Source organism: Micropterus dolomieu, linkage group LG03 (genome assembly GCF_021292245.1).
Source record: "Micropterus dolomieu isolate WLL.071019.BEF.003 ecotype Adirondacks linkage group LG03, ASM2129224v1, whole genome shotgun sequence".
NCBI lineage: Eukaryota > Metazoa > Chordata > Actinopteri > Centrarchiformes > Centrarchidae > Micropterus > Micropterus dolomieu.
The window spans coordinates 13,426,118-13,446,932 of NC_060152.1; the positions used below are offsets into that span (position 1 = coordinate 13,426,118).

At 43.2% G+C, this 20,815-nt stretch overlaps 1 protein-coding gene across 1 annotated transcript in view; it reads left to right on the top strand.

The window, feature by feature from the left end:
- The first annotated feature begins 728 nt into the window (after positions 1-728).
- The window catches only part of fam131bb (family with sequence similarity 131 member Bb), a 26,051-nt gene continuing 5,964 nt past the window's right edge, over positions 729-20,815 (top strand). The window contains exons 1-5 of the mRNA XM_046045341.1: positions 729-792; positions 11,107-11,144; positions 15,041-15,265; positions 15,433-15,573; positions 19,863-20,182. Coding sequence (XP_045901297.1) covers positions 770-792; positions 11,107-11,144; positions 15,041-15,265; positions 15,433-15,573; positions 19,863-20,182 — 747 coding nt within the window. The 5' untranslated portion in view covers positions 729-769. The remainder of the gene's footprint in view (positions 793-11,106; positions 11,145-15,040; positions 15,266-15,432; positions 15,574-19,862; positions 20,183-20,815) is intronic.

Genomic DNA, 20,815 nt, shown 5'->3' on the forward strand with positions numbered 1-20,815 from the left:
AAAACCCTCTGCTGTTTTTTTCAGGATTGTTTAGTATTGGTATATTTTTTTGAGCAATCAGCGTGAGGGAGGCAGGAGGAGGGGGAGAGGCGCGAGGAAACCGCTGCAGTGCATTGTCAGGCTGAGCGCACACAGTACAGGGAGACAGAGAGAGAATCCCCCATTTTAGCTCAACAATATTACAGCAGTGCAGCAATATCTACAACAATGGCAGCCTGGCACCCTTAGCCCTGTGCTATTGATCTTGTAGTGGCAACCCAATACACACACATTCAATTTTAGCTTCTGTTGCTCACTAACTCTTTCTCATTAGATTAATGCTTGCAGTTGTTTTGATCTTCCTGGTCTACAAATGATCCAGTCATATTATAGTGTCAATGCGAATAACTCAAATCATTTAGGCAAATGTAATAATGGCTTCAGTTTGAATTGGATATTATGAACCTAATATTGCGGGTAACTTTTTTTAAAATGCTAATAATGCCTCACATCTTTATTTAGTCCCAATTTATTTCCCTCAGTCATAGTGACTTACTAACCGGATCTCTTCTAAGACACTGCACCGGAGAGAGAGAAAGAGAGAGGGAGGGAGAGAGAGGGAGGGTTCGAGCAAGCGCAGGAGGGAGAGAGAAAAAGCGAGTGCACAGGAGAGCAAGAAAAAGAAGCTAGAGCCGAGAGAAAGAGAGTCGCAGGAGGAAGAGGGAGAATGCACTGTGTCTGGGTAACACTTCCTCGCTTGTATCCAGGGCCTTTGTGAATACACCATGGGATGCATCGGCTCCAGGACACTGAGTAAGCCCCGGTTCTCTTCCCTCTCTCGTTGCGGGCTAGAGGGGGGTTTGGGGGAGGGCGGGGTTGAGGAATTGGATGGGTGTCTAGGAGCAAGGGTTTGTGTGGAATCTATGGGCACGTTTTGTATATGTGTGTGTGTGTGTGTGTGTGTGTGAGCTGTGAGCTGTTTGCTTCCCTTTCTGTGCAGTGTATAAGCAAGCTGTGGACGTATGGTCACAGAGGGCTGTATACACAGCATGTAGGCAAGATGTCAGAGACAATATGTGGTAAAATGTGCTACTGTGTGTGTGGTTGCATCCCCCACCTCCCTGCTTCCCTCCCTCCCTCCCCCCATCTCTTGATTTATGATGCTGTTTGGCAGTATGTATATGTGTGTGAGTAGGAGGCAGAGAGGGATGGAGAGGAGAGGCGGGAGAGGGAAACACTTTGGTAGTGCTTATTTATAGGGAAAAAAGAGACAAGGGATAATGCCATTGTCAGAAGCGTTTGCACACTTTGTTATTATTTGCATGAATAATAAGGATAGAAAGGGATAACAAAAAAGGAGAAGCAGTGGAAGAATTTTAGTGCAGGCAGGCAGGCAGGCAGGCAGGCAGGCAGGCAGGCAGGCAGGCAGGCAGGCAGGGAGGGAGGGAGGAGGGGAGACGGACGGATGGCGATGGAGAGAGGTGGCGAGGGAGGGGCATATACGTGCAGGCGAGGGTGTGTGGGATTGATGGGAGCTTTTAGGTGAGGACCCTCCTGGATAAACCCATCGATGACATGCTTGGTAGATCAATATCGGGACTGCTGCTAAGAGGGGAAAGACTGGGAGGGGTAGTTCAAATAATCATTTTTGGTTAACAGTCAGTTCTTTGCATGAATATAGTTCAGATTTGTTGCAGTGCATATTCAGGTCCTGCACGCCTTATCACGCTCAAAGAAAAAAAATAAACACAACTTCCTTTTGGTGTTAAATATTAATAGACCACTTAGCACATAAGGCTGATAAACATGTTGGCAAATCATCACACATATGTCACTCTGAAAAGTGCATAACCTTTACAGGGGTCATTCATGTCACAACCAGGCTGCAGACAGGAACTCCAGTTTGCTTTTGCAAGTCCAACCCCTCCACCCCACCCCAACTACATGTATATTCTAAAATGAGGAGGATTTTAAAAATATCTAGAATACGCAAGTGCAGGAGAAATAGTACTACGTGACACAGTTAAGAAGGCAGGTGTGAACTGAATACAGCAGAAACCGTGTTACAGCAGCTTGGGCCGTCCAGATCACAGTATTTGACAGATTGCAGAGCAGGAGCGGAGGTTAGCATCCTCTGTCAACACTTGGGTCAACACGGGAGACCATACAAGCTCAGAGTCTCCAGCTGCTGGAAATAATGTGATTGAAGAAGACAGAGGCCTTTGGAAAGGTTCCACATTAATCTGATTGAGAGCCACCTGAATACTGATGTTCATTTTTACACAAGTGATCACAGAAGCTTAAGAATCCAATAGGGCTGCAATCGTAATAGCAGTTAACATTTTCTAATCAGGGATAAGTGAAGACAAGATGTGATAAAGCAGAATATGCTTAAGTACACATCCAAAGTAAAAATGTTATCCTAAGCTGTGTGCACTGTGGTCGAACATGAATGTGTAAATAAACAGCACTTAAGAAAAGGATGTTTACAAGCAGCTTGTGTGCCCGAGTCTGTGATTCTCTTGTAAGCAACAGAATCAGCAGCAGTGCTGCCCGTCTAGAGGCGTGGTTGTGTTTATCCTGGGCGAGAACGGCTTTAGTGTGCGCTATTGATCAGCCTTCTCAACTGCAGTCCACGCTGCCAAGCTGAGATCAACAGGAGGACTGGATCTGTGTCTGTATGGGAGTAGCACTGATGTATCTGTCTGCCCGCTGGTAATACTATCTCACCCAGCTCCATCATATCTGGGAGTGTGCTCTATGGTCAGGTGTGATATGTTTGTACCCACACACTGCCATAGTATGTTATCTATTCCTGGCAAAAAGCATACCCCTGTGTAATATGTCCGTGCTGAATAGGTTGACAAAGGAAACTGTACAATTTACTCAGGTTTTGGGTGTCATCTGTAATCTGACACCGAAGAAACTATAGTGGCATCTTCCTAGTAGTAGCAATATTAATAGAAGAAGCCTTTATTGTCCCCTGTAAGTACAACAATTTGTCCGACATCATTCTTAACATTGATATAACTTGTTATTTGAGGTATGATGGTTTAAATTGATTAAAACACAAAGCCCCAGACAAACTCTAAGCCAAAAAACTGCTTTATGGCAAATGTTTCACACACATACATGCAGGCAGAAATAAACAAAAAAATCATTGTTGTGAGGGTAGTTGTTCATACTACAGGTGTGAGTTTATGGCTGTTAATTCAGACCCAGTTGGAAAATAATAGTGAGGGTTTTAAAAAAAATCATCACGCAGTAGATACAGAATACTGTGTGGTTATTTTGGGTAATGTTTTAAACAAGCAAAGGTACTGACCCCAACCTTATTAACATCTGCCCCCCACCATCGCTGTTACTCGGTCAGGTAAACACAGGCCATGGTGTACAGTAGATGAGATGTCTGCATCCATCACCCCCTCAAAAAGCAAAGGCTTCAAGAAGCAGTCGATGGGAGGTGCACATTCTTCTTCACCTCATCAGCGCAGAAAGGCAATGGGATCTACTGCAATAATAACTAGTCAGTGACTCAGCTTGTGTGTGCCGTACATAGCTTATGTATGCCTCATTGAGAGCAAATTTTTATAGCTGCCAAACACAGCTTTATTAATTCTGTTACAGCACCATGATGTTGATCCCATTTCTAGATGTAGTGTTGATAATGCCATTACCCATAATTGTGTTGAAAGCTACACACCAGAAACCTCTGTACCCAGTTACCAGGCCACGCTATACCTGTGAGTGCTGGAAACCTTAATCACTGTGTGATTTAGGGCATAGTGTGCAGCGTGAAGGTAACTGCGGTGGTGAAAGTTTAGACATGAATGTGGGACATTATGAAAACTCTTACCTGTTTGTGCAACCTCTAAGCAAACTCTCTCTCTCTCCACTCTCTAAGTTCTCTAAGCACTACTAGCCAATTCTGTATGTTTGTGTGTGTGTGTTTTGTGTTTATGTATGTTTACGTGCGTCTGCACACACATTTTCCTGGTACTGACTCAAATATTTGGTATAGTTCCTGACTGAAATCAAAATTTTTTCAATTTTAGACTGTTAAATAAAAGTCCATTTCTTGTAAAGAGGCTCGTGCAGTATTTGAGAACTTTGACTTCTGTTAAATGAACAAAGTGTTTTATAGAAAATCATGTTTATGTTTCTTAAGATACCGAAAAAATGATCATTTTTGTTTTGATACATAAACTCAAGTTTCATATAGCTGATTCAGAAAATGTTCAAACAGTACCCAGCTGGAGAGTCTACATGTCTGTCTGCATGTTCAACGTGTACATATGTGTCCATGCATGGACCCGTCAACTTTACATCTGCCTCTCATATGATCTTTGTCCTCGTTGTTGTTGCTATATTTAAGTGCACGTAGGCCCATGTGGAGGTGTGAATATAGTATAGGCGCTGCTGTTGCCTCACCACCTTGTCCCATCCCTCTGTTTTTGCGACTGCATTACAGAGGAATTCCCTGCCATTAAATGAAAAAAACAAACACCCCCGCTTGCATCATGCCTTTACACATACAGCCAACAACAGATACCATGTCGTGCATTTGCCAGTTTGCAGTCTGCCTGTCAACTGGAAAATCTGGCAGACTGAGGTGGAGGCTGATTGATTGGCCTTGTACACATGAACACATTCAAGGTGAATGACTCACTGATGTAGTACGTCAGACACATGGTGGGACCTGATGACCCATACCTGTATGAGTGTGTGTCAGTGTATGTGTGTGTATGCTTATACATCCAAGGACTCCAATGTAGCATAGCAAAAGGTCTTTGCCTACAGATTTATGAGTGAGTGCCTCTGTATCATATTCTCTACTGTGTGCTATTATTATTTGCTATGTCACTGGATGCTAGCCTGGATCATTATGGGACAGGAATTGATTAAAATGTACCTGGTGTGTATATGTGTGCCCTTGTATGTCATTTTCAGCCCTTACGTGGCAGATCAGAAGCCTGTGTGTGGGCACATGATGGCGGGTGTTTCTGTAAACATTGCGTGTAGGTGTGTGTGTGTGTGTGAGTGTGAATGTGTGAATTTATGTGCATTTGTGGATGTACTCAGTATCAGTGCTCAACCCGCGTTGATGATCTCAAAGTTATCAGCTACTAACCACTTCAGTGCTGATAAAGAAAAAGGCCATGTTCTCAAAGACGGGAAATCTTCCTTGGATATCAAGAGCAAGGAAATAAAGATTTCCTGCATACAGTGTCTGTGCACTTACCTGGTTGGTTACCCCCGCCTCTGAAGGTTTTCTTCCCTTCATCTGAACAGGATTGGAAAACAAAATCTTTTCACATTTCAGTTCTAAATATTCATTACATATTAAGCAGGCCATTATGATGTTGATGGTAATGATCAGGTTTATATACTGTGCTGCAGCAGCCTGTGCTAAGATACTACATGCTTTTAGTTACCATAGTCGGCGCACCACTGACTGCTGTAACTTATTTAAGCTGCATCAGTGATGGAGACCTGCACAGGATGGCAGCCACATTCATACCTAAACAGATTAATGAGGCGTGTCAGGCCTACCAAAGACAGGGCATGTAGATTGGGAATGCCATTTCACCAAGTCAATGCTCTGCTTGAGTGTCTGTTTAAGTGTATGTCAGAGCTCCTGCATGTGTGTGGATAATGTCCCTGCCACACTTTGCTGCATTTTTCCTTTGACCAAACTCCCAACCATCTGGGCTCTGGTCCCCAGCTGTGTTCTTGCTGAACTCTGGAGATCAGTAACCCGGCATCTGCACATATCGCTGCAAGAGGGCTGCTGTCCAAGCCGGTACCTCATTGAGGCAACCAGCCTTACTGCAGCTGTCATGGTAAACAAGCACCAATCCTCCCTGGTTCTGCAGCGTTATTGCTGCAGGGCACCGGGAGGATAAAAGACAGATGACGCTCACTTGCTTCCCCTCTTCAGCGGGAGCCGTCAAGCCACTAAAGTCAGAGCTGGAGTTGACAGTGCAGCCTCTGCAGATCTTTGGTTGTTCGTTACGCACGGCCGCGCTGCTGCCTCTTTTTTCTCCTCCATCTCCCCGTCTGTCCTCCCTCACTCCCTCCCTTCTCGCTCCTTCTCCTTGGCTTAGCTAAGCCTAGCTCCCATATGACTGCGGGGGGGGGGGGGGGGGGGGTATCCAGCGCAGCACTGTCTGTGCATGAGAGAAGGGACAGCGGCAGGGGAAGCAAAGCTGGCTCAGAGCGCTGGTCATGTGCTCTGTTGTTGTTGCTGTTTCCTCAAGGAGGGATCATGACTTCTTTCTCAGGAGCAGAATTACGCATTTGCTCACTGTGCTGCTGAGAGCCCGAGAGCATCACCTACAGAGAAATACAGAGCGTGCCATGGCTTAAGAAACCACTGAGATGCTGGGTAATGACTACTGACCCATCATCTATAGAGATATTCTGAGAACAATAAACAACTTTGACTAATCACAGTATGATACAGACATCCAAACCCTTGTGGCTCATTTCACAAATAGCACATGCTTTGATGTAATCTCATATGAGGCTGAAGCTCAGTGACACTAGATAATATACATATATAGCTACAAAGGTACAAACAATGTACTAGATGTTTCTGCTCCACTGCTGTGTAAAGGCTGGAGGGCTTCCCAATGTGATGTTGTACTGCTGCAGTCCAAAAAACTCTTGAGCAATATTATGATTTATGTGGGGAGAGAGTGATTGCTAATCTACTAATTGGCCAAATGAAGCTGAGGGATGCAGAGGGGAGAGACTGAGAAAACTAAAGTGAGATAGAGAAACAGAGGAAGATAGGGAGTGGCGCCGTGTATGTCCCTGTGCATTATGCTGTGTGTTGCTGTAGGCCGAATGTATGTGGGTGCGCATATATGTCCATGTACAGTATTTGTTTGCAGGGCAGATTTCTAACCCAGATGGGGAAGAAATCTGGGACACTCTCTCTCACCCGGGCAGCAAATGAGACATCTCTCTGTCTAACTGATATCAACCAATAAGTAACCATCTCGCACCGCACTCTACAATGCCAAAACTCGCTAGACTAATCCTTCTAAGGTCACACAGAGTTCGTTTCCATGGAATTAGCACTTGAATCTGAATGTGTCCACCCTCTCTGAAAATGCTGATGCAAAGCAGTTTCTTTATTTCTACCGTTTGGAGGTGATCATTGGCTGATCCCGAGTACTTTTGCTTTTATTTTCAGGAACATTCACGCTCACAGAGTTTCTCACAGTTTAATAGCAACAAAGGGGATTTACAGCAGAGCAGGTAGTAGCCTTAAACACAATGAAAACTGTATAAACAAAAATGATTTTGCTTTTGAATGGTGTATTTAAATTACAAGTTCAAAGTAAAGCCTAAATTCAATCTGAAACAGTGGTGTTATGTTTTAACTTTAAAAGTCATATTTTGCTCACCATTTTACTTCATTTGAACACTGAAAAACTGATAACAGAATACCTGTGTATCAACTGACAGAGACCTTGATGGATCATAATGCAATACAGAATTAATTTTCAAATTCTTTTCATTACTGGAGTGAAGATTAGTTGATATTAAATTTTGGACATTCATTTTACTAGTGTCAGTTAACTTAAAAATATGTCCAACAAATATTTTATATTAGGGGCACACAGAGCAATTATATGCAATTATGCAATTAGTATTATATCATATATATCATATACAATTGGGGGAATTGTGTGGGAAAAAAATCTCTCTCTCTCACACACACACACACACACAGTGGCTTGCAAAAGTATTCATACCCCTTGAACCTTTCCACATTTCACATTACAGCCACAAACGTAAATTTATTTTATTGGGTTTTCATAATTGTGAAGTGGTAAGAAAAAAATACGTGTTTTTTAAAAAAATTTCACAAATAAAAATCTGAAAAGTATGGTGTGCAAAAGTATTCAGCCCCCCGGGGGCAATACATGTAAACCACTGAGTCTTATGGGGTTTGTCTCTACCAGCTTTGCACATCTACAGACTGGAATTCATTCAGATTGGATGGAGAGCATCTGAACAGCAATTTTCAAGTCTTGCCACAGATTCTAAATGGGATTTAGGTCTGGACTTTGACTGGGCCATTCTAACACATGAATATGCTTTGATCTAAGCCATTCTATTGTAGCTCTGGCTGAATGTTTTGGGTCATTGTCCTGCTGGAGGGTGAACCTCCGCCCCAGTCTCAAGTCTTTTGCCGACTCTAACATGGTTTCTTCCAAGATTGCCCTGTATTTGGCTCCATCCATCTTCCCATCAACTCTGACCAACTTCCCTGTCCCTGTTGAAGAAAAGCATCCCCACAGCATGATGCTGCCACCCCCATGTTTCACAGTGGGGATGGTGTGTTCAGGATGATGTGCAGTGTTTTCCGCCACACATAGCGTCTTGTGTTTAGGCCAAAAACCTCAATATTGGTCTCATCTGAGTACCTTCCTCCACATGTTTACAGTGTCCCCCACATAGCTTTTGGCAAACCGCAAACAGGACTCTTTATGGCTTCTTTTCAACAATGGCTTTCTTCTTGCCACTCTTCCATAAAGGTCAGATTTGTGGAGTGCACAACTAATAGTTGTCCTGTGGACAGATTCTCCCACCTGAGCTGTGGATCTCTGCAGCTCCTCCAGAGTGACCATGGACCTCTTGGCTGCTTCTCTGATCAGTGCTCTTCTTGCCCAGCCTGTATGTTTAGGTGGACGGCCATTTCTTGGTAGGTTTGCAGCTGTGCCATGGTCTTTCCATTTTTGGATGATGGATTGAACAGTGCTCCGTTAGATGTTCAAAGCTTGGGATATTTTTTATAACCTAAACCTGCTTTAAACTTCTCCAAAACCTTATCCCTGACCTGCCTGGTGTGTTCCTTGGTCTTCATGGTGCTGTTTGTTCACTAATGTTAACTAACAAGCCTCTGAGGCCATCACAGAACAGCTGTATTTATACTAAGATAAGATTACACACAGGTGGACTCTAATTAGGTGACTTCTGAAGGCAATTGGTAGCACTGGATTTTATTTAGGGGTATCGGAGTAAAGGGAGCTGAATACTTTTGCACGCCACACTTTTCAGATTTTTATATGTGAAAATTTTGAAAACCATGTATCATTTTCCTTCCACTTCACAACTATTGTTGGTCCATCACATGAAATCCCTATAAAATATATTTACGTTTGTTGTTGAAATGTAAAAAAATGTGGAAAAGTTCAAGGGGTATAAATACTTTTGCAAGCCACTGTTTAAGGTAAATTTACCCTGCTAATGTACAACCAAACAGCTGTTTATACATACAGTAACTTCATGTACCTTCTGTGGTGATGTCCAGGGGTATTTAGGGAAACACTAACTATGGAAGAAATATACAAAGTAGGTTGAGGGAAACTGGGTTGAACAAAACAGCAAATGAAACACTCCTGGAAGTAACTCCTCAAACATAGAATGATGATGTCTAATGATACTTGTCCAGTCTTATTAACAGAAGACCACTGAAATGAGAAAATCCCGGGTAAATACTGTATTAACTGGACAAATGAAACAAATCGGCCCTGATTTGTAGTTGGCACACCCTTCCCTGTGCAAGTAAAGAGGGTCAGTTTCTGGAATGAAGTCTGTCCCTCGTCTCCTGCCCTTGCAGTGATCTGATGCGACTGGCTGGAGTTCAGGGGAAAGGGTAATATCTGAGAGCCCAACAGAGACAGAGTGGAACTGGTGTTTCTGAATCACTGGGTCAGTGGGTCACAGACATCACTGGACATCCAGGGAGTCAACAACTCTCTGTGTTTCTTGGAGCTCCCAAGGATTCGCTCATGATTGCCAAATGCATCTGTGAAAAATGTGATTGGCTCAGCAATACACATGCAAAAACACACATACACACACATAAGCTGATACAGGAGTGAGCCCTTGTGAGAGTTGCACACACAGAGCATAGACCCTCTGATACAGAGAGCAGTCACCTAGAGACTGAAGCTGTGTTTAAACTCCATTACGAGTACAGTCTCTCTAATTAAACCAATGTTTTAATTAGGATTTGGACAGCCATGAAAGAGGAGGGATAATAACGTTCATTTATCCAACAGAGAGCATGTATTTCATATGACTCCCATCTACAAGTATGCTGGGTGGATGGCTTTGTGTGTGATCTGATGCTGACTCTTCATAGTGCATTATTAACTCAAATGCTGGTGTCATTTACATGTGGAAGGAGAGAAAGAATTTGGTGATTAGACTCCATTGTTGGTAGAAAGTGTAGGCCCATGTACAGGATTTCACGGTGACTAGACGCTGGAGGTGGTGGAGTAAAGCTTGCAGGTGGTTAATGGAAACTCTCAGTTGAATCTCCTGGACGTGTGTCTGAAACAGACACAATGACAGAATTTCAATTATAATTTAAGAATGGCATCCTAGGCCTGATTGGCTCGAGGAATGCAGACAGAAAGATCAATGGCTGATGTCAGAATTATGAAATTAATATTGGAGTTAAAGGGACTAAAGCGGAAGTCGTTAGCACTGTGGCCTCACAGCAAGAAGGTCGTGGGTTCAAACCCCGGTTGCCCTGGCCTTTCTGTGTGGAGTTTGTATGTTCTCTCCATGTCTGCGTGGGTTCTCTCCGGGTGCTCCGGCTTCCTCCCACCATCCAAAGACATGCAGGTTAGGATAATTGGTGTCTCCAAAATTGTCCTTAGGTGCTGATGTGAGTGTGAGTGGTTGTTTGTCTATGTGTGGCCTTGTGATGGACTGGCAACCTGTCCAGGGTGTACCCTGCCTTTCGCCCAATGTCAGCTGGGATTGGCTCCAGCCCCCCACGACCCTGTACGCAGGAGAAGCAGTTGACGATGGATGGATGGACTAAAAGGAGCTGATCTCTAAAAATTCCTAAATAGTTTTGCCACAGAGAAGCAAACTTGTTTAGAAAATTGGAGGAAAATCTTATAAATTGATGAGGACTGCAGGAAAAGAATATGGATTACCAGTCAAAAGTTGACGTTCAAGCAGTGTTTTGTGGAAGCAAGGCTCCTTTTGTGATTTGATTGAGAACTGAGTTAAATACAAAGAATAAAAAAATTATTTTCCTCCTCTCTTCTCTCTATCTGCTTGTCTCTTCCTTTACCTTGCTCTCAGCGGCAGATGGCGTGCCAGTCCAGAAAGATGGGGAGCAGGTAAGTCTTCAGCAATCCCTCTGGCTCAACACTCTTGTTGACTTCCTCTGACAGTGGACTGTTGCCACTCCACCTGAGGAACCAACATGGCTGCTGATTTAAAACCCTGCAGATACATGATGAGCTACTGAAAGCTCGCACCTCTAGCTCTCTGTAACTCACGGTACCAGTGCTTACGATAGTAGATCAGTAAAGTAGCACACATCATGTCACTGCCAGTCGCTTAACTTCCACTACACTTCCCTGCGCAAGATGGGGTAGCGTAGCTGGAAGACCGAACAATCGCTGGTTCGGTTGGCTCATTGATGTTGCAATGGCCTTCTTGTGCTTGGTGGCCATCTGACAGAGTCACTGCTCAGTTCTGGTTCAAAGCAAAACAGCAGAAGCATCACTCACTCTTTCACTTCTTACACACCTTTACTATATCCTCCTCTCCTCACCTCTCCTCTCCTGCTGATATACTGATTCCGACACAGGAGAGGGAACCATTTCGGACTGAAATGGAGAGAATGTCTACTTTTACTTTTTCTCCAAATGCACTGTGGACCGATTCCATCATTTATTTATGCATCGTGCCCCAGGGCGCCCTTTGGTCCTACGGAGAGGAAAAGAAACAAACACACACGTCAGCGTTGTCAAAGTATCTCAAGTGTGTTCTCTCATCACGCCCCCTCCTGTGGAGGGGGAGAGAGAGAGAAAGATGAGCAGAGAGTCAAAGAGCGAGGAAGCGGGAGCAAAGAAAAAGAGAAGAACAAGCAGTGAAGAAAAAAACAGAAAGAGGCTGTATATATATATATATATTAATGAGAGCTATCTGGAGACACGCTGCATGTAGCTGATGGTAGTCACTCCGTTGTCAATCAGCATTAAATGTTCTTTTGAATACATTTAACAGCCTGATGACCAGCAACAAAGTAAATTCATTCAAGTAATACCTGAAGGATTTTTCCAGTTTTGGTTGTTTTGTTTTTTTCGCTCAGCCTCGATTGCTTGAGCAGATCGACAGGAAGGTGAAAACATTTAAGCAAAGCCAACAGTGTCCCCTGTGTAGTTACTGAAAGTCCAGCTGATAGAGAGAAATGGTGTGGCAGAGGCTGCTGCTTATCTGCTTTGTCCCCAGCATCTGACTCTACACACAGACACACACACAGACACACACACACACACACTCCCCGTCCTCCTGTTAGCCTCAGTCCCCTGTCTGTCTGCAGCATCAGATAGCGTTTGACGCAGCACTGACATCTTTCTTACACACGATTTTCCGCTGGCTTTCAGTGTTTTTGGCAGCACATGTAACCAGAGTGGAGACTCATTCATCTGTAGCGTATTCACTCTGCTATACATAACTAAGCAAATATACTGATCCCTATTTAATCCCCTCCCTTCTCCCCGTCATTCTGGTTTTAACTTCTGCCTTCTTTATTTCCTGGAAAATCCTGTGTTTCTGTCTCTCTTTTTTCTTCTCTCTTCTCGTAATTTCTTTCTCGTCCTCTGCATGTCCAATGTGCAATCCCTGCTCTGTCCCTCCTCTCTTTGTCTTCTCCCATCCTCCCCCCACCCCCATGCATGTCACTGTTCTCTGTCCTGTCACTCTCTTACTCTTTCCCGCTCCTTCTTTCCCCATCCCTCTCTCTCCTCCTATTTCTCTTCCTCAGCATGGACGTTCAGAATTTTCATGGGAAGGAATCAATGTAAGTGTTGTGACACCATTCCTTCATCCTATACTGTTTTTGTTTCTCTATCAACTTGGTTTTTCCCCCACCTTTTTTGATTTAACGCACCTTTTAGCCATCAGCTCTTTCCCCCCTCACGACCCCCCTCCACCCTGGCTTTACAGTTGATCTTTTTGGGTTTTTCGTAGTGGTGCACGGTAGGGAGCACAGTCAGAATCACTTATTGGTACACAGTAACTTGGAATCAGGATTTGGGTAATGCAGATTTTATCTATTGTATTAACCCAGCATCTCCATCACTTCTCCTCTCCACTCACCCCACACTCACTCGATGTCTTCTTGTGCGCTGTCACACTTCCCATACTACCCTTTTCTACACACTTTTCCCCTCTCCTCCATCCCTCTCTCTTCTCTCACTCTAGCTGTCTATGGAAGACACCACATCCATCCTGCCTCGGCTCAAGAGGAACTCAAACGCCTACGGCATTGGGGCTCTGGCTAAGTCTTCTCTGTCAGGTGTGTCAGGTGTGTGTCTGTGCTGTAACTGGTAAACGACCCCATGTTGGCTCCGCCCTCAGCGGGCGCTGGAGTCAGCATGGTACCCGAAACGGGTTCCCCTGTATCACTTCCTCTCCACGCTGTGGTAACACTTGTCAATGGCTCCCCCTGAGTCATTGATGGAATTAAATCAGCCTGGCAAAAACACAACACACGCACACACATAATGCATCGTCATACAACTTGTTCCTCTAAGAAAAGGTGAGTGGGAAGTGTAGTTTTTTTTTATGTTAAGTGGTTGTGAAATTGTGGTGTCCTGAACAAGTATTCGTATGGATGTTCTGAACCGTGTAAAGTGCTGAGAGCTAAGTGAAGTGCAGTGAAGTGCTTTCTTTTAGTTTTGGTTCAATCCAGCTGTTTTGTGCAGTGCAGTTTATTTGAGTGCAGTGAAATGTATTACAGTACAGTGAAGTGTAGTGCAGCTGCTGCAGCTGTGTGATGTGGTTCTGATTTGTCCTGTAATTTATTCTCATAATATATTCATAAATCTCATCTCCATGCGCCACCATCAGAGAGAATCAAACAACCAGGGACTTACAGTATGTGTCATCATGTGTTGGCCACATGAAATATGGAGCACAGCCCTTATGCAGACATCAGCTGATGTTAGCTTGGCAGCTGGAAATGGATTTCTTCTTTAAAAAATATATGTTCTGCAACGTTTGCATGAGTCAGGTTCTCAGACAGACAGCGAGGAGAAAGAGAGCGGTTTTCTGCTTACCCAGCGCAGCTTATCAGAGGTGCGAAAGCTATCATGTCAACAAACCAACCTCTCATTACTGATGCCATACAGCCACTTCACCCCAATTAACCTATTCCATCCCACAATGCACCTTTGTCAGACAAGACACATTCATTCCCTCCTCTCCTCCCTATATAGCTTGTACAGGCGATGGCTTAGTCTCATTAAACCCATGAACTTCACCTCCCCAACCTTTGTCATTAAGCTATTCCCGTAATCCATGTTCATGAAGACTCTCATTAAACCACAGGCATTTGAATAGTAAGATTCGACTGACAATGTTTTTTATACTGGTTCATCTCGGTTGAAGCTGCCAATGGATGATATTTTAAGCAAATATTTGATTGACCCAAATGTGCCCCAGAGGTTATTCGGGGCTTATTCAGGATTGCCCCCAGAATCTCATCTAACCATATTTATTAAATGTGACAGGAGGTGTTATTACTAATAACACTTCAAAATTGTGATCACGCAAATATATATATACTTGAACCACTACAGGTCTGTGGTAATTATCAATCATACAGTAAAGATGTAATTAAATAAACTGCATCATATCAGTCATATTTTGAGAACAACATTCACTGTCAAATTATATCTTCCCAGTTGCCAAACCAGTTTATCAGTCGAACCCTACTGGATATCCATCACAGCATTCATGACCAAACAGCAATGCACACTTGATGATAACATGTCTATCTGTCTGTCTCTCCCTTTTCTTTCTGTTTGTCCCTCCTATGTTCCCACCACTTTCTCTCCAAACTACAAACCCGCCACTTCGCTTCCTTCCCCATCTTTCTCATATTCTGTATCCCTTAACTTCGTTGATCACAACTGGATCAACCTCTCATTTCCTACTTCTTCTACATTCCTCCCGTCCTTTCACCTCGCCTCCCTCTGTCCCATGTCTTTTCCACCACCAGGGGTGACCCGCACTATGAAGGAGAGAGTGACCAAGCCCACAGCCATGGCCCAAGGTCGTGTCGCTCACATGATCGAATGGCAAAACTGGAGCATGCAGACGGTGGGTGCTGGGGGCGTCCCGCTGCCCCGCATCTCTACCCAGGAACGGGAAAAGGAGCGGCGGATGGAGAGCGACGCCTACAGTGACCTCAGTGACGGCGAGAAGGAGGCCCGATTCGCTGCAGGTTTGGAAACACACAGACAAGGGCAGGCACTCCACAGAGCCTGTTAACTGTCATCAGCAGAATTATGTGCCTCACTTTCTGGGATAAATGGCAGTTTTTCAGCCAGTTAGGCATAATGCAAGTCCTCACTATGATCCTTTTCCTTGTCCTCTGAATTCTGACCTCAGGTATCCTGCAGCAGTTCGCAATCTCAGAGGCAACACTCCTGGCCTGGTCATCAATGGATGGAGAGAGCCCGCGGTCGGGCTCGAACCAGGGCAGCGTGGCTCATCTAAGTGAGATCAACCAGGAGAGCATCACCAGTCGGGGTAAAGGCCTTCAAAGTATATGACTGAAATAGCTTGTGTTGCAGAACAGTCTTTACATGAGGGCAAAGTTTCTGTAGTCTCAAACCATGAAGGCATAAGCTAATTGGTATTGGTAAAATTAAGTAACAGTATGCTATGAGAAAATTCACCAAAATTGGCACATAGGTTGCAAATTCCACCCACTACTCAGGCAAAATTATCTTGAAAATGGCTTCGTTTAGAGTCGAACTTCTTTCATTATTTTAATCTCTGGATTCATCTGCATCTTTGCTCCAATGTTCTTCTCTCTAAAAATGTCAAATTATATGACTTTGTATCTCTTTTCTCTAAAACCTAATTTTGCGAACTCGTCCAGACGCTTTAGCCAATCGAATTGAAACTTTGGCAGGACCATCTACGGACGTCGCTGATCAAAAGTTATCAAAAGAATTTTGATACGTCAATGTGTTTTTTTTTTCATAAATTTTTACTTTTGTGTATATACATACAATTTTACATAAATCCCCGTAAATCAAAATTGGCTTAAAGAGGTGGTATTATGCTTTTTGGCTTTTCGCCTCTCCTTTATTGAGTTCTACATCTTTTTTGTGCATGTAACAGTTTTGCAAAGTGAAAAAGCCCAAAGTCCAGCCCATCTCACACAGAAAGCTCTGCTCTGAACCGCTTGAAAACAGCTCATTTGTAGTCCAGCCCTTCACTTCCGTTACTTTTGACGTCACAATGAAAACGCGTCATAAAGCTTGCCAAGCGGCTAGCGGGGTCAGGCACGCCCTCAAACCAAGCTAGTCTGAGCGGAGGACTTTGGCTCGACTCGCCTTTGTTTGGTTTTCCATTGTAGAAATGTTGTACCTGTACCTGCTTCCAGGTACTTTTTTTCGTATCACCTCACCTCCATCGAGGTTCCAAGCGAGCTGAGGGAAACTAAAATGTAATGTGAAAACAGGACAGACTGCTGATTGCTCAGAGAGAATCACTATTCACTGCATCATCATTGCGTGCGGCAGACAGAGGCTAGCAACGGAAAGTTTTATATTTTACAGTTTTCCTGTGGAATTTCATCACTAAATACACTTCTGAGAAGTTTTGAGTGAGAAATCAGCTGTGTAGATTTCAAATATTGACAGTTTTACCAGAAGTGATGGCGGAACAAAAATGTGCTTGAATATTTTGAGTTGAGGAGCTCCGCAAGTGGCTGCGGGGGAAGCCTGCGCCAACCCGCGGGAGGAGCGTGTGAGGCCGGCCAGCCGCCCACTCACAGAGTCCTCTGCTCCCGCCGTCACACAGACCGCTGCAGCAACAACGGCAGAGGAAAACACAGCTGGAAGATTTTCATACCGCTTCTCTGTCTTTACATTCTGAGTAATGTTGAAACGTTTTAACTTGTGGATCGCTGGTGTGTGTGTCGCATTGAATATTACGTCGCGACAGTTGTGTGTGGCGTCGCTATGACGACAAGCTATGTACTATCTCTGGGTACTGTCTGCAATGGAAAACAGAGCAGGGCCAAGTAGAGTCGAGTCTATCGATTTGCGCTATGGTAGCATTTTTCGGCAAGGCAGCAAAGTTCATCAGAACAGCGGCAACAGTTCAACGTTAAACGTTAGTCCTAAAAGACGATGCAACTCCGACTCTGTTTGGGCCTGGAAATTCACAATCACAACCTGTAAGTATGCTTTATTGGTTGTGAATTATATTTAAAATAAACACGGCAGTGTAACTTCACAGACTGTTGAAGTGCGGAGTTGTTGTAAATGTTGGCTAACACAGCTAAAGTTATAGCTATAATGCAAACGTTACACCAGATGTGAAAGCTACTGAGCAAACGTTCAAATTGTTTGAAACGTCTTCCAGTATCTTCAACCAAGTCCAGTTGCCCTTGATTTTAACCTTCGTTGGAGAGTTGAAATATGGTGATTTTTGTAGTGGTTCATGGTAAGATGTGGAACAATGATGTTGTGGACTTGAGAGTAACTTATACCATCTGCTAGGTTACGGTCGCAGTCTGAAGCGGCTTTGTTTTGGATCACACTACCTTGTTTCTTACAACCCGCCCTTCTCTGCTTCTGATTGGCTAGTAGTCCTTACCTGGAAACCGCGCATGTGCAACTCCCAACAAAGATTTTGTAAAAGTAAGATGCATCACTCTGTAGGTCAAGAGGGGAGCGTACAACACACAGGGTGAAAAGAGGAGCTGCAGCAATGTGCAGTATGAGAAAAATATGGTGTTTGTTGAAAATTAAACCATGTAAACCTGTTCTGGTACAACCTCTAATTTAGATGTTGAACCTGAAAATGAGCATAATACCACCTCTTTAATGTTCATTGACACCAAACTTGATGCGTCTGCTCAGAGGCTCGGCCTAGCTTTGCTGAGCAGTCCTGGGATATTCTTCCACTAGGGGGCGCTACACAGTTTATACCTCGTAATTCTCTGGATGGATTCGTACGAAATTCAGTTTGTACGATCTCGGGCCTCGGGGCCCTTACTGCAAACACACTGTCTCCTTTAGTTTTCAGTCAACACTCTGGAATAGACAAAAGACCTCTGCTTGAGGATCTCAAGGTACGTACTGGTGCGTATGGGACTGACAGGTCAGAGATATAACAGGGAGACAGGCCATGAAAAACTTTAAAAGTAATCAATAAAAATTCAAGTCTATTCTAAAATGTATTGGGCGCCAGTGTAATGAAGCTAAAACAGGGGTGATTTCTCCGTACTGGTTAGAAAGAAAGACTATCATTGCTGATGAAGTACTTTATAAGCAGGATATTATTTTGCAGCTGGCCAAAGTAACGCTGTAATGTTTTCTACTTGATGTACTGTTGGCTACTTTAATATAACCTGATCATGTGTTTTGTACCTTGAACTATAGCTGTCAAGTAAATGTAGCAGAGGAAACCGTGCATTGTTTCCCTCTGAAGGTGGAATAGAAGTATAAAGTAGCATAAAATTGAAATTCTCAAATAAAGTAAAAGTATATCAAAACTGTACTTAAGTATAATGGTTGAGTAAATGTACTTAAGTTTCCATCACTGGCATACAGTATATTTTGTATATATTTAATGAAATAATATCTAATAGTATATATTTAATATATGTTGCAAAGAGTAATAATGATGGAATATATGACCAGCATTTAAACAGCTGCGTCTTTGTGTAGGTGCAGACAAGCAGCTTGCAGTTAGCATGTGTCATGTTGCTAAGTAATGAGAACATACTGTTCCATCTCCTCTCTACCAGGCTGGGGGGTTAGCACCTTATTAATTTCACATTTTCCAACATAGACTGTTGGAAGTTAAACCCACTGCATCATATATATATATATGTATGCATGTATGTATGTATGTGTGTATGTGTGTGTGTGTGTATATATATATATATATATATATATATATATATATGTGTGTGTAGAGATTTTTATTCCACAGCACTGTTTTCTCTGAGCAAACTTGTGAAGTTAAAGGTGTAGGCAATTATTATGATTGCTTTGTTGTTGTAAGATAAACCTCCTTAAGGATATGGCGCTTCATTAATGCATTTGCATCAAATTATCTCTTCTTTTTTTTTTTTGTCAAACGTTTAGCACGGGGTAAAAATGTGCAGCTGTGTTTACTCTCTGGCCCAATTTATACCCGTCCTCTTGAGAGACCGATAAACTGCATGAAATCAAGCCTGTCTGCATATACAGTTTTACACAAGTGATGTACCAACAGTGAAAGGTGTGCCAGTGTTCAAACTGTATTCAGCACATCTCGGAGAGTTTCTGTCATAACACTTATTCAGCCAAGAGTTTTTTCTGCTGAGTTTTTTGATTTCGCTCCCAGCCAAACCTACTTATTCTGTTCTGCAGGCCCGATCAAAGGCAAAATTCTAAACTGATTAAGTTTGCTGTGCTTCAAACTCTTCTTAATTCTATGATAAGAGCTGAAGCCAGTTTACCCGATCACAGTTAATTGTATCAGCATTGTCACAGGCTAAATTGTTGGTCATTAGAGGATGGAAATTTGGAAACTTAAGCTGAAATAAAATGCTGATGTTTTACCAGACCAAAAAATGTTGTGTTTGGGATTTAGTTCTGAATTAAAACCAATAAAACAGCAGCATCACATTGGGATTTCCCTGGGTTTATATTTCTTGATATTATGAAGATCAGATTATCACGATGATTTAATCTGTTGTGCTTTTTGCTACTAAAACTTGACCCAAACTCTATCATCTTCCTGTTATCAACAATTCTACCAGTCTGAAGAGCACTAAGAGCCACTGCTGCCTTTTACATTTTTTCCAGATCAGATATTGCACCACTCCTCAGCAGAGGTGTGGCCTCACACATACGTCTCCCAGGGCCACTACTGCCTCTCCTCCTCCGACGCCTGGGAGCCGATCAACAACGATCCCTCCGTAGTGGCGTCTCCCCCTGCTGGCTCCTACGTTATGGGGACTGATGGGTTTGATGGGCAGGCGGCGGCACACTTCCTGTCGCAGCAGCAGCAGCAGCAGCAGCAGCAATTCACTCTCCAGCAGCAGAGTCAACTACAACAGCTCCAGCAGATCCAACAGATCCAGCACTACCAGCAACAGCAGCTCCTGCAGTATCAGCAACAACAGGTGACTGAGGAAGAGCAGGTGGAGCCTCACGTCTGTGGCTGTGAGATACCAGATGGAATTCAAATATAGTATTTGGACACGTTTACTGTTGCTCTAAGTCACTCCAATAAGGCATTAACCTTGAGTGCCTGAGTTGGCCCATAAGAATCAGGACAAGAAACCTCAAATTTTCATTTTACAACACATGCTCCTTTACGTCTTCAGAAAAATGAAACTTTAAAAAAAACAAAAAAACAACGACAATTAGATCGACATCAGACAGATGAAAAGAAACATTTTTGGCCTTGAAAAGAATATAATAGGAATTAGCAGTTTGACAAATAATGTCAGCTCCAGGTTTTGCTTATTATCTTTATTTCTTTTTTTTTTCTGTGAAGATTTGGCTAACGAAACACTTTATTTTACCAGTTTCCTGAAAAACACAAATTCTTGCTTTAAATAGCAAGTTGGAGCCAAAATGAAATGATAAGCCTCTCATAAGTTCATCAAAAAAATTTCCTCCTGCACACAAAGAAAAGCAGCATTAATCCCTGGCATGGTCATAAAGTGGTTTACTGTAGATGTTTTACTGTATTGCCTTCCTAAGCTTTTTTCTTGGCCGCAGATATGAGACTTTATGTATTTTGTCAAATT